At 38.8% G+C, this 13539-nt stretch overlaps 2 protein-coding genes across 3 annotated transcripts; one reads left to right on the top strand and one right to left on the bottom strand.

The window, feature by feature from the left end:
- Positions 1-302: 302 nt before the first annotated feature.
- Positions 303-9283, bottom strand: LOC104433933 (nijmegen breakage syndrome 1 protein). The gene is made up of 14 exons (XM_039306446.1): positions 9023-9283; positions 8778-8831; positions 8204-8468; positions 7924-8012; positions 6866-6993; positions 5804-5850; positions 5593-5701; positions 4462-4548; positions 3509-3671; positions 1822-2342; positions 1419-1480; positions 1227-1329; positions 1101-1159; positions 303-881 (listed from the first exon to the last, which is right to left on the bottom strand). Exons 1-13 carry the CDS (start codon positions 9057-9059, stop codon positions 1106-1108), a joined length of 1719 nt encoding a protein of 572 aa, XP_039162380.1. The 5' UTR covers positions 9060-9283; the 3' UTR covers positions 303-881; positions 1101-1105.
- A 104-nt stretch (positions 9284-9387) lies between these two features.
- Positions 9388-12557, top strand: LOC104435710 (putative nuclease HARBI1). 2 transcript variants are annotated; one of them, XM_018869227.2, is made up of 5 exons: positions 9388-9569; positions 10783-10830; positions 10983-11536; positions 11621-11852; positions 11940-12557. In XM_018869227.2, exons 3-5 carry the CDS (start codon positions 10988-10990, stop codon positions 12401-12403), a joined length of 1245 nt encoding a protein of 414 aa, XP_018724772.2. In that variant the 5' UTR covers positions 9388-9569; positions 10783-10830; positions 10983-10987; the 3' UTR covers positions 12404-12557. The 2 variants fall into 2 exon arrangements, with proteins under 2 accessions (XP_018724772.2, XP_039162381.1); XM_039306447.1 differs by having other exon boundaries at positions 9389-9569; positions 10983-11026.
- The last annotated feature ends 982 nt before the right edge of the window (positions 12558-13539 follow it).

The following is a 13539-nucleotide window of genomic DNA, read 5'->3' as shown; positions in this document are numbered from 1 at the left end:
TACCACCAAAAAAAAAAAAAAAAAAAAAAAAAAAGGGCATAGAACTCATTTTTTCACCAGTGAACATGTACCCCTATCTTTGCAAATACCATTTACATACCTCTAATCATAACCCCATATTAAAAAGATTATATCTTCCCTCATTTTAGCACTTAGGATTTTTGGCTATTTGGTTTTCACTTGATTTCAAGTGTTCTGCACAGATGCTAGAATTTAGGAATGAACATTCTATTAAAATAAAAATGACGTTTTTGTAAATATAGAGGCACCGGGATAATTGATACGAAAGTGCAATGCGATCCCTAAAAGTAAAGTTCGGTTATGGATATGGTATTTTCAAAACTAGAGGCATGTGAGTGGTCATAGACAAATATTTTCTACAGAAACAAAAAGAAAGGAAGGGAATCCTGGTAGTCAACTTCGCTAAAGAGCTATGTTTGACGTTTGCCATCGAAGACAATTTACAAGGGTGAAAAAGAGTGGCTAATGCGACCGAGGTTCCTGGGTAACAGATCCGCATAGATAGATATTCACAGGTCTTTACACCAAGAAAATGCATACCACCACTCGGAAGAGAACACAGATGGCCAACGTGACAGAGCTCCCAAGTGACGAAGGGGATCTCTCCAAGCCTCCAAGACTGAAGAGTTGGTCAGTTCATCTGTTCACCATAGTTTCCCTCACAGGTTGTGGTTCCAAGCTTGAAGAACCAAATGGTGTGGCAGCCAACTTTTCCATTGTACACCAAAATTGCTCCTATGCAGAATAGGAAGCTCTGAATTCGAGTAGTAGAAATGTTGCATGAGCAGCTGACGGTTTTCCCAGCTCAACATAATCTCCGGATGTGAACTGTAGCTGCCACGATTGTTTGTTTATATTGCCTGCATGAAAGTGCATAGTCGCATCGAGTTAATTTTTTGTGTCTGCACATGCAGATCTAAGACAATGTGGGAGTTTGAGACGCGTAAAACATTGGCATCTCGAACATGGCCCAAAAGTATAAGCCATGATGACCTACGCGATCCTTGTGCTTAAAGTCTTTTTCAAGTTTTTTCCTTAATGTCCACAGCGTCCTTGAACTTAGCACAAGTAATACTTACCCAGGTCAACTGCGCATAAGAAGCCCGCAAAGCGAACCCGCAACCCCACGCTTTCTTCCCTGCAAAATTAGAAAATGGTCAGATCTCAGCCATCTCCCTCATTCATCTTCAGCATAAACAGATCACCTTATCAGTATTAAATAGGTCTTCTGCCATGGCTTCCATTTGTTTCCTCTTCTTTTCTTCCCTGACTGATTCCTCCAGTTGCTCATTTCTGTAGTCTGATTCCCTACACAAAGTATTAATCATGTGAAGATTAATCTAACCAAAGCCTTATCAAGGGAAGAGGCTAAAACGAATTAAGGACAACAAACTTACTTGTAAGGAAATTTTGAAAATGGAACAAGATTGGTGAAGCTATTCCCTGATGGAGTATTTTTCTAGAATTGAATTGCAACACAAAATTAGGCACGTGTATACCCAAAATTCAGCCAATCGAATCTGCCACAAAATGCCATTATATATGCCTAACTGGCAACTTCCTGCAGGAAGGAAAAAAATACTACCAGCAACTACAGATATTGTCCTTTTCATAAGGAGAGAAGGCCAACAAACTTTTATTCCATCAGATTGTAATTAAGATCACTAACAAATAGAACACAATGGACATAAATGGCAAGAAATACATACACCACTTAGGATCTCTGCTTTCTGGGACTGGCAACCATACCTAACTTGAAAATTAAGTAGCGGAGGCATAAATGAATCAGAGAACCAATACCTTTTTAAAGCGTTTAAAGTTGACTCCAGAGCTATCAGCAGAGCTCATTGCAGATAAAGTAGGGCGCCTCGCTATTAAATTCTGGCTGTAGATAATATCTGAAGATCCTTCAGCAGACTCATCGGTTCTGTCACTTTTGATCAAAATGTCATTGCAGATGTACTTATTGCTCATAGCATAGTTATTTTCTGATTGAACTACAACAAAATCTGTGGAAGCTTTTTTTGAATCTTCAGTCATGGTTAGCTTTTCTAGATGAACAGGGGAAGTTGCACGCTTTGATGTGGCAGTTCTGTCACTTCTAACCACAATGTCATCGCAGCTGTACTTGTTGCTCACGGCAAGGTCATTTTCTGAGTCAGCTACAACACCATTTCGGGAAGCTTTTCCTGAATGGTTAGGCACGGTGGGTTTTTCTAGATGAACAGGAGAATCTGCATGCATCGATGTCGCAGTTTCATCTTCTGCTTCTGAGTCAGCTACCACTGTCTCATCCGTAGAGCAGGAAGACGAAACGATTACTGGAAAAAAGTATGGAATTGATTATTAATGCATACTCTGACTAAAAATTGGCAAAGAATCTCACACTAAAGAAAAGTGTTGACTAGTTCTTCCATGTAGTAGCATACAAACTCTCCTTAGACATAATGTTGCTGCAGGACCAAGCACAATTGCATGGATACAAATATAGCTGTCAGTCTCCTATCTCAAATCTCACACAACAGGGTCATATTCATGGAAAAAAAGTCCTGTACCTCTTAATATTGTTCGGATGAAACGTTAACTAGTAGGCACAGCAAACAGCAGAATGGACTTAATTATCGCAATTGCAAAGTACTGTGGAAAGCATAAAATTGAATGCACCAACATATTGAGTTCGGCAGAAGATCTTTTATCATTCAAGTAGCTTACCAACAAAAAAGTAGAAAAACTTCCCCGCAATTATAGATATTGCATATTTATCTTTTCTTAACCATCTTCAAAGAGGAAGAATATTGGATTCTTTTCAAGTTGAAAGCTCTCCAAAATTTGCAAATGACCTTTCCAAGCAGCAGTAAAACTTTATCCACTAAATGGCATAGAAAATGTCTTAACTTCTTTCGCATGGAACAGATGGTTCCTCCTAAGTTTCTAGCCATATCTCAGATTTACTCTTTCAGGTTATTGTTGACCCATCTTATCAGGAATCTTTTCAACTGCTTGGGATGGCTTGACATAGTAGTTCAGACAGCCAAGGAAACCCTGGATTTTATAGGAAACATCAATTTGATACTTTCTAGCAGTTTGCTCAACTCTGAAGATCAACAAGTAGATTCAACCAAAGGATATAGACAGAATTTTAAAAATCTGTTCAATCGCTTTCTCTTTATTCTCATCTCTCATCAAGAGCCCAGTAGCTCACAAGATTCAGGCTGCTGAAATCTATGTTATTAAAATCACACAATTGGTATTTATAGCCATTGGCAACATTAAATTTGGCCCACCAGCCTCCTTCTTATGTTTAGGCTTACACCAAAATTTTCCAGGAAAAGAATATACACCGAAGAAATGCTTGCTGGTAAGGGTCTCAGCTGATGTGAATAAACTATGCAAACATATATAAAATATAGAAGAAAAAGTAGTTTGAGTGTGTAATAGTGCATCTGAATTGACATCATATGGTCATATTACTATTCAAGGACCTTACCAGATGGAGATATAAGTGAGGAAGTGTCCAGATGCGCAGACAAAACAGCGCATACCAAATCCAGTTCATTAACTTGAAACAATAAACTGACTTTGCTGGAGTGACTATCAACAGTTCTTCTAGGCATGACATACACAACTCGATTATTCTCAAACTCCGATGCCTATAGTACAAGCAAACGGTGTGCATGATACATGTCAGCAGGAACTCACGCATGTATAGTACAAAAAACAGCAAGTACAACAATCACAGAACGGACAATATCTTATTCCTGCCCCAACTGAAGCTGAACTCCCTTAATTGCATATCATTAGCTTTTGTGGCAAGGAATTAATTATTTATTGCTCTGTAGGCTTTGATACTATTTAACTATGACTTCCCCTAATTTGATCCAAAGATTCCATGCATCACAAAGTTTGAAAAGTCAAAAATGCAACAATAAGAAGCTTTCAAACTTGCATACATATTATGTTGCCGATTTTTTTATGATCTCAAATATGTAATCTTGCAGCCTCAAAATATCTTTAGTGCAAAACACAAATAACAAAATATCCACATCAAAAATATTTTCTGCTAATTAATTTAGTGCATACTCTGGCAGGATGTCCTAGCTCCATCCTTGCTGAGTTGAAAATTAAACGCTTTGTAGATCTTTCAAAGGAAAAGTTTACTGCAGGTACAGAAGCTATATATTCACAGAAAGCTTGAACTTCCAAAAGTAATGACTACTATGAGATGTATTTGTTTGCAAAAGACTAGACAAGTTCCATTCAACTTAACAATACCGTGACTAAGATAATGACAGCGGTTTTAGTGTAATGATTGCACAAACAGAATGAATAGCATTAGAGATGGAATGCCACCAATGTAGTTCATTCACTAACCTCAAGCAGATGATTAGAAGCTTTTGGTTTACAAACAAGGTGACATTACCTACTGAATGAAATACATACTTGGCTATTAAAATGAAATTCATTGGCCGAGAGGATCTTTGCACCACCTACGCCCAACAGCATCTGCAGTCTATCTCCAAATTTATACTGCATGTCAAGAAATAAAGGATAATTTCAACATCACATTAAGATCAGATAAGGTTCTCAATAGATACATCTGGTAAAGCTGTCGTTTGCATCCCTTAACACATTCACGGTCTTTCTTTTTACTAGTCTGAGTTGGCAAATGCCTAGATACGTCAACCAGATACAAAAGCGTTAACTAACTATATGAACTCCAACCATAATTCTAGACCCATTTGTATAAACAGGAAACACAAGAGAGATAACTCCTCTTTCCAGGTTAAAACAATTAATGGACATTAGATTATCCAATTGCTAGAATATTCAAACGGTGCATTTTCAATGGAATGGCATCAATAGATGAAATAGCGGCTCAAACATCTCAGCTTACAAATTGCATTATATAAGACTTGCCTTCTTCGCCTATCATATTAAAAGCAGAACAATCACAATAGACAAAGAAGCTGAAACATTAATTTAAAGTCAATTTCATGTTGTATTCCTAGGTCAAAGTTGCCTCCTCTATTTCAAGCCTTGGAATTTATCAATGCCTATAAGCATGAGTTGATGGAACTATGTGAGCATTTATATGCACAGATGGAACTTGACCGTCTTGACAGTTGGTGCAACAATATAATGATGTTAACTAATCTTAACTGCAGTAAATTTATTTATTTCTTTCATATATTGAAAAAGCATAAAACTATAACAACTATGTCAAATTCTAAAGCAAAATTAAAAAACAAGACACGTAAGTGAAACATAATGAGAGATATATAGGTAAAACTTAATGAGTATAATTTTTTATGGGGCCAAAGGTAAAAAACACATGCAACCAACCTTTTCTTTTCGTAAAAATACATAAACTCCTTAAAGAAATTAAAAGCCAGTGGTGGCAAGTGCCCCACTGATAACGTTAGGTGCCATCCCTCTTTCTAAGTCCAAACCACAAATGAAATTATGCACCATATATTGCAATGGAGCAATAGCAAGTGACAGTTGAACAGACAAATAAATTGTGATCAAGACTTGAAAGTATTTTTAACTGATTAAAGGATAGCAGAGTACCATCTGCAATGGTTCCAATAAGAAAGTATATCCCCCCAAACAAGTATCGCGAGTTTTAGGTTCAGCAATTTTGACTGATACTCCTTCAGCTACTATTGTTGGAAGGTGGCTGATCGGAAATGAACATTGCAGTTATTCAAATGAGATGCATATATATAGTATTTTGTTGAGAAAAACCAGGTGCAATCAAGCTAGGATGGAATAAACTTACGAAGTATAGCTAGGTATCTCATTCAAGACATTTTTTCCTGCAAGATACTAGAATAAAGCATCAATCAGATACTTGTGGAAACAATTTTCACTGGCAATGTATCTAAGACATGTCAAGCATTGATAAAGATTATCCAACCCATTATCTATCGTATGGCATTGGCACTTGTATGAATAAATGCAGACCAGTTTTCAAATCTGGATTACATCTGACTGTCAATGTCTCAACAAAAGATTTTGCATTATTCAAATACAGTGATGCTAATGCCAAAAGCAGGAAAATGCACTTAAGCAAGAAAGGTCGGAAAAAGATTAAAGCCTTTGTTTTCCCAAAAAAAAGCGTATGTAATTAATGACTATAGTCATATTTCACAGGACTGTGGGACTGGAAAATAAAAGAAGAGAAAGAAGAAGAAAAGCAGTTCTGGGTCAGGATGAAAAGTGATATCCGAAAGCCCTCAGCACTCAGTGACATGATATACGTGCTTCTATAATCCCGACGAGGTGAAGCCCCATTTTTCTCCGAAACACGTATTACATCACTCTATGAAACTCGACCAGTTCCGTAACAGCCATGCAAATGACCTTAAAAATCAAGCCAGAAAGCACATAAAAGAAAGAAGGAGAGGGACAGAAGAAATTTTAATAATAATTAACAGAACAAAAACTGACTTTGGAAAAAGAGAAGTTCCCTTAAAAAGGGGGAATCTGCTCCGCCAATCCCACAGAACACTATTGTACCTTAAATCAACACCTAAAACCTTCCACCTTTTAAGACGCTAGCCACCAAACAGCTAGCTAAGTAAACCGAAGAACTAGAGTTAAATTTATCTTACCGATAATGGACAATGATAGGAAAACTTTAGACCATGAGAAATATGTGAATGCATACATGAGACTGATCAAAATTAGTAAAACTATTTAGAAGACCTTATCTGAATGCCAAGTAGGTTTGTCAAATTAAATTTATAAAGAAAAAGGAGAATCATCAATTATAATGTCTAACTAGATTGCCAAGTGACAAGCAGAAAGAAGTCCTGGGAGATGGTCAACATAATTTTACCTCAAGCCAGCTACTAAGCACGAAATGTTTCTTGGCCACAACTGCATCAAGCAGGCTTTCCTCGAATTGCATGCTTTGATCAACAAGGACATGTGTGCAATCTCTAAAATTCTCAGTTACCAGACCACCTACTCGAGAAAATAGTTAATTATGAGGCCATAAATCTATATGAAATACCATGGTAACCAATTAAACATCTCAGTGCAGCCAAAAACCCTCCTATTTTAAATTAACGTAGTAGAAGGCAAAAAACCATTTATATAAGCAGTCTCTAAAGTCCAAACCATATGCAGAATGAAAGAGGTGTCATTCTTATTGATATGATTGAATCTACGAAAAGAGAAGCGAAGGCGGTAAATGATCCATGAGGCAGAGGCACCTTAGAGACCTGTACATGATTATAAACTGAAAAGGGCCACTTTCTCACTTAATAATCTGAATATATGAAAAGTGAAACCACAGAATCAGAAGGCAGTGAGACTCTCAAATCTTCAAAATTCAAAACAAAATTTTTATAAGTTCCCCAGGTTATGAATTCACCAGTCAGCTAGGTACTTCAGTAACTACAGGAGCTTCAGTGCTATTTGTTCAGTCCAGATATGCACCAATAGAAACACAGCATACTAACAGCAAGGGACCATCCAAGAATGCTGGATTCACCACTATTTCTCATAACATGAAGCTATCCCAAGTACAACCACACGCAAGAAAATTATAACAGAAAAGAAGAGATAGAAAGACCTAGCATTTTGACAAGTTACCAAGTTGACCAAATGATGTCTCATTATTCACGACTTGATTGCTGCATTACATTCCCTTGCAGCTAAAATTATGCATGAGTTTTGCCCCCAAACAAAAGCAATGACGACAATTCTAAATGCACAGTGGATACTTTTTATCACACAACCTTTTGCCACTTCAAAAGAAGTTAATAAAAAGCATCCAAAAGAAATCATAAAATTCATTTTTTCAGAAAGCAAATCAATATGACACACAAGCCTACATCATAAAGCAAGCCAACTAGCTTATGGGATTTAGTAAGAAAAAAGAAAACTGACCAATTGATGATACTTTTTCTTCAAGACTACGAAATGATGAGCGAGAGTCCGTGCAGACGACATAAAATACAAGCGGGACAAAACAAAACCTGCCAGATTTCAAAAGACATAATCAGGTAAATGTTGATGAAGAAATCATGACTTTCAATGCTAACGCCAATCTTGAACTTTCAAACCCTAATCCTTAATCTTAATGTAAAAGATTATGCAAAAGTGAAGGCTACTCATTAGAAATGTTAACGGACCAAATTTTCTTACAGGCAAACAAGAGTGAAGTTACCTGTAGGTTGCATTACCAGTTCCAAAAGAAACCATATCGCCATCTTTTAAAGTGGCTTCCTTGTTAGGGAACTCATGAACCTTTTCTTGGGATCCAAGATTTTTGTTGACAAATGTACCATATTTCGAGCAATCTCTTATCAGGACCTTGGCAGAAGAGGTGGAAGACTCGATTGCCAAGGGACTCGCGTTAGTCATTGCGGCAACAACTATCTCTGCATGAATCCTCGAAACTCCTTTGTCTTTGTTGATAATTATGTCGCAACCTGTAATTACAGCAACGGGCAAAAATCGCGACCCCATAACTCAGAGACAGCCAACAGACATATTCAGAGCTACGGCCCATTCGAAGATAGCATTTTTAGCGCCAACGTTCAGACAGCGATGCTTATATATATATGTGTGTGTGATTGCAAATGTTACGCAGCTTAGCTGAATGTAAGTTCGTGTTTCTCAACAAACCGAACGGTACCCCTCAAGAAACCGGCACGGGTATGCAGATTGCACGCGACATCGATCAAAACCAAACCAACAAACCCGGAGGCGTTTTCAAGAATTAGATGCACAGCACATACCTTTCCGGCCCACTTTATAAGTCCCCTTGCTGAAGATATAGTACTTCTCTTCACCTGCCACGCGATCAGACACACACACACACACAGAGCGCACGTCAGAAACAATTCGGCCATCAAAATGCAAACTGAAGCTCGAAAACACGTCGCTAATAGCGAGGGCGACTGTCTACTTTAACAGAGAGTGACTCGTCTCCGAGGTTCGCGCGCCGCGAGAGCCTCCATGCACGAACTGGAGACGTCTTTACCTGAGAGCGAATCCGCGGGGAAAAGTGCCCACACCATTTTTCCTCTCCCCTTCGATCGACGAGCCTTATGGGGAAGCTATGCTTTCGAAACAGAGACGCCACGGTAGGCGAAGGCTTCGGCGATAAAGGGGCGGAATCGGAGGGTCCGGGGCAGATTCGGGTCGGGTCCGGCGACCCGGCTGAGGACGCACCGAGCGCGAGAGGTTAGGAAGTGGCCACCGTCACGGCGTACGATAAACGGCGGGATGAACGGGCTCGCCACTCTCCGTCGCTGTCAGCTCCATTCTCGAGCTGTTTTTAAGGCCCGTTTGTAAATAAAAATAAGAATAAAAGAACAAAAAGTTGTTTCTTTTTTCTAGGCGGTTCTCTCTCTCTCTGTCGCGAGTCCCGCTCTCTGTCTCACTTCTTTGCTGAGGTCATTCTCTCCGGCGCCTCTCAACTGCAATCGTCTCTGCCATTCTCTCCGTCATCCGGCGCCTCTCGACTGCTCATTCCCTCCGGCGCCGACAAGTGCTGCTCCTTCACCGACTCAAGCTTCTCGTTCGAGGTAAGTTATACCCATCTCGCTGACTTCTGCACACTATGGGAGGGATGCCTTTGGCGAGGGTTTGGTCGAGTGAGTGCAGCCGTCGCCGATCTTGGCGAGTATCGCTCGAGCGAGCGCGGCGAGGCGAGCTACCTCTGCTCGAGCCCCGACCCAGCGCTGCTCGCTCGAGCGAGTGTGGCGAGGCAACGATTCGCTTCGGCGAGGGCAGCCCTCGTCATTCGCTGCACTCGCTCGAGCAACCCGTTGGTGAAACGTTGAAACAGCAAGTTGACTCCGTGAGATAGTTTGTCTCTGCCCCAGTGCCTTCAGTTAAATGCTTTTAGTTAGATAATTTGGCTTGCAACCCAAAAACTAAAGAAGACTCGCGTCACTCCATCAGGCGTCGGTGAAGTGGAGTTTTGCTAATCTTCTGGTTTTATTGCAAATGATAGTTCAGGGGGAACAAAAGATCAGAAAATCCCTTCTTCTCTCTCCGTTTTGTTTGTCAAATAAATTTATGCAGTGTAGTCTGAAGATTAGTCTAGATCTATTTTGGAATGAACATTAGCTTTGTAGGCAATGCAATGTAGATCCGCGAGGGCCGCGCTTGCCAATCTGGGTGATGGCTTGCTTGAGCCCTCACGCTCGAGCCCGAGCCAGCGCTGCTCGCTCAAGCCTTCGTGCTCAATTTCCTGCATTAACAAATACACATGCCCTTAATTGGTGATTGATTGTCAAATGCACAAAGTTGATCTTAGGTAATTGGCTTTTATGCTATCCAGATCAGTAGACCTAACCGTTCCTCTGAGCAATGTCGACATGTTAACATCAATGAGGTTCACACTTAGTTTTCTCTTTTGTTGGTTTGCTGGTGTGAGAGCATGATCATTAGTTTTCTTATTTGTTTTGTTGACTAGGCCCAAGTCGTAGTATGACGTGTTGGGTTGAGCTTGTGCATGTCCAAGGTTGGCCTTAGACCAGTGAAAACTTATTGAAAATGAGAGTTTATCAAGACTGCACACCACTTGACTAACCCTTCCCAATCTCCAGCTAAGCTTAACTATAAGGGCTAGGGGGCTTAGGGCTATGGCTGTCACGAATTCAATTTTTTTCTATTTGTGTAGTTCAGCTCGGTTTGGTTTTTGCTTACTTCTTGTCATTGCGATCGTTTTTCATTCTCACTTGACCGGTTTCTACTTGTTCACTTGATCTATTCATTTTGCTAATTGCGCAGATCCATTGACGTTGGTGCTTTCAAAATTTTGCTCATCTCCAAAATCTGGTAGGTTTCTCATAGTGTTCTTTGTTTCATTTTGGGTATTCTATTTCATTGATCATCAATAGTTATACCATCACCCAACTTATGTTATTGATTTTTATTTGATATTTTTTCAAAATCCATATTGATATTCTTATATTTGTGTGATGATATAGGTACCATGGAAGGGGGATCATCAAATAGTGTGTCTATTGAGCAGGTAGAACCAACTGAACAATTCTTGGATGATAATGATCTTGAACCAGTCGAACAATTCTTGGATGATGATGATCTTGACATATTAATAGCATGGTTGTGCATTGTTATGGTGGACATGTCCATGCATACGGAAGAACCTAAACTATCAGGACCCGAATGGATAAGAGAGATTGTTTATGGACATTCAGATAGAATATATGAAGCATTCAGGATGGAGAGACATGTTTTTTTAAACCTATGTGATTTAATGAGGACAAGAGGTTGGTTGAAAGATAATCAGTATATTAGAATAGATGAACAAGTTGGAATCTTTTTATCTTTGGTTAGTCACAATAACTCCAATAGAGATTTATGCGAGAGATTCCAACGTTCGGGAAAAATGATCAGCAAGTATTTCAATATAGTATTGAAAGCAATTCTCAAACTCTCCAAAGAGATTATCAGACCACCGTCCTTTGATGTCGTCCCACAGGAAATTCTTATGGATCCTAGTCATAAAAATTACTTTAAGGTATGATTTTCTTATTAATTTTGCACCATCAAATACATGTGATTGATAATCTTGTATAACATAACATTGGTAATAAATTCACAGGACTGCGTAGGTGCTATGGGTGGCACCCATATAAAAGTTATCGTCCCCGAGTCTCAGCAGATCCGATTTAGAAACAGGAAAGGGATTACCACCCAAAATGTGCTATGTGTTTGTTCGTTTGATATGAAATTTACTTTTGTGTATGCTGGGTGGGAAGGATCTGCCAACGATTGTCGAGTGCTTTCAGCAGCACTCGAGACTCCTCGATTGCAATTTCCTCGACCACCAATCGGTATGTACTTTATCTATAAAGAAAAACTTTCTTTATGATTATATTATGATTGCATATCATAACAAACTTATATATATCATGTTATAGGGAAATATTATGTGGTAGATTCTGGTTATACAGCACTTCCAGGATTTTTAACTCCCTTTAAAGATGAACGGTATCATCTGAACGATTACAAAGGGAATGGAAGACAGCCAAGAACAGCAAAAGAATTGTTCAACCACAAGCACTCTTCATTAAGAAATGTCATTGAGAGGTCATTTGGGGCATTAAAGAACCGCTTCACCATTTTAAGACATATGCCTCCATTTCCAATTCGAAAGCAAGTACTTATTGTAATTGCATGTTGTGGTCTCCATAATTATATTCGTGACCAAGACAGGATGGACAAAAACTTCTCCTTATATGAAGATCCAGAGTACCCATTTGGACCTAAAGATGTGGAGGTTGTAGATGATACATTGCAGGAGCAGACAATTGGGATGAACATGCTTAGGAAAAATATTGCAAACAAAATGGCAAGAGATTACAATATACCTGAAATTTCATAACTTTGTGTTTCCAAATTTTGTAATATTGGTTTTAAGCACTAACTTATCAAAGTCAATATGATGAAGTTGAACAATGGACTACGTTACTTTATTATTATGATGTCATGTATGAAGGATCCATGTAGAGATCTATAAGATACCCTTTTTCTTGCTAGCTCTTGTTGTGTGAACTCTACTTATAATATTATACTTACTCATAACTGTAATAAATTGTTCTCGGGAATATAATGGTTACCAAACATGTCGTAAGTGTCGTTGCTGAATCACTTGAAATTTGGGAAGAATTTCGGACCGCATCTTGAATTTTAAAAATATTACAAGGGAGGCCTCCCAGTTAATCGACTAATTTCAATCTCATCCCTCCATCCCGTGTCTATCATGGCCTATGATTCAAGATGATCTATAATCTCGGGAAACATAAGCAAACAAGCAAACCGGTGCTATCTAATGGTAGAATTTCAAAATTTGATTCTACTACAAATAATTAAATTGCACCAACCAAACTATAAGGTAAAACAATAATCGAGCAAAATTTTTATAAGCTTATTATCATTTGCTTTGATAATTTTAAAATCAGACCTTGTTCTTTGGACCATCTTTGAGCGTTGAGAAAAGTACAAAACAAGTCTCACACTTATCATATTTATACAAATTCAATCATAAACTTTTCAATTAAACTAATTTAATCTTAAATCTTTTATAATTATACCAATTAAATCTATCCAAACAATTTTTTCTATAAATCCCTAAATAAATGTCAAGCATCACACAACCTACGTTAACATTGACATTTTAATAATTTCGCTAATTTCTTTTTTTTTTTAGCATTGGCCCTCTATCAGCCACTAGTTGAGGACAGTGAAGCCCTTGCCTAGTGTTGGGTGAGGACTCATTGCCCTTGCACAAGTCCAACAAGGGCCCAGAGTGCTTACTCAATGATCGACAAAGGGCGTGAGCCCTTGCCTAGCTATGAGTAAGGGTAGCGACCCTCGCCAACCATTGGTAGAAGGCTCCGTGGCCCTTACCCATTAGGCGACGACCCCTTGCTAAACAGCATTCATATGAGCAAGTTTTTGGTTAAAATGGTTGGATGGACACTAAATTGGCACCCGAAAAGAATTAGAATTAAATTAATA

This window comes from Eucalyptus grandis, chromosome 2 (assembly GCF_016545825.1).
Source record: "Eucalyptus grandis isolate ANBG69807.140 chromosome 2, ASM1654582v1, whole genome shotgun sequence".
Classification (NCBI taxonomy): domain Eukaryota; kingdom Viridiplantae; phylum Streptophyta; class Magnoliopsida; order Myrtales; family Myrtaceae; genus Eucalyptus; species Eucalyptus grandis.
This window is presented reverse-complemented; position numbering and strand designations above follow the sequence as displayed.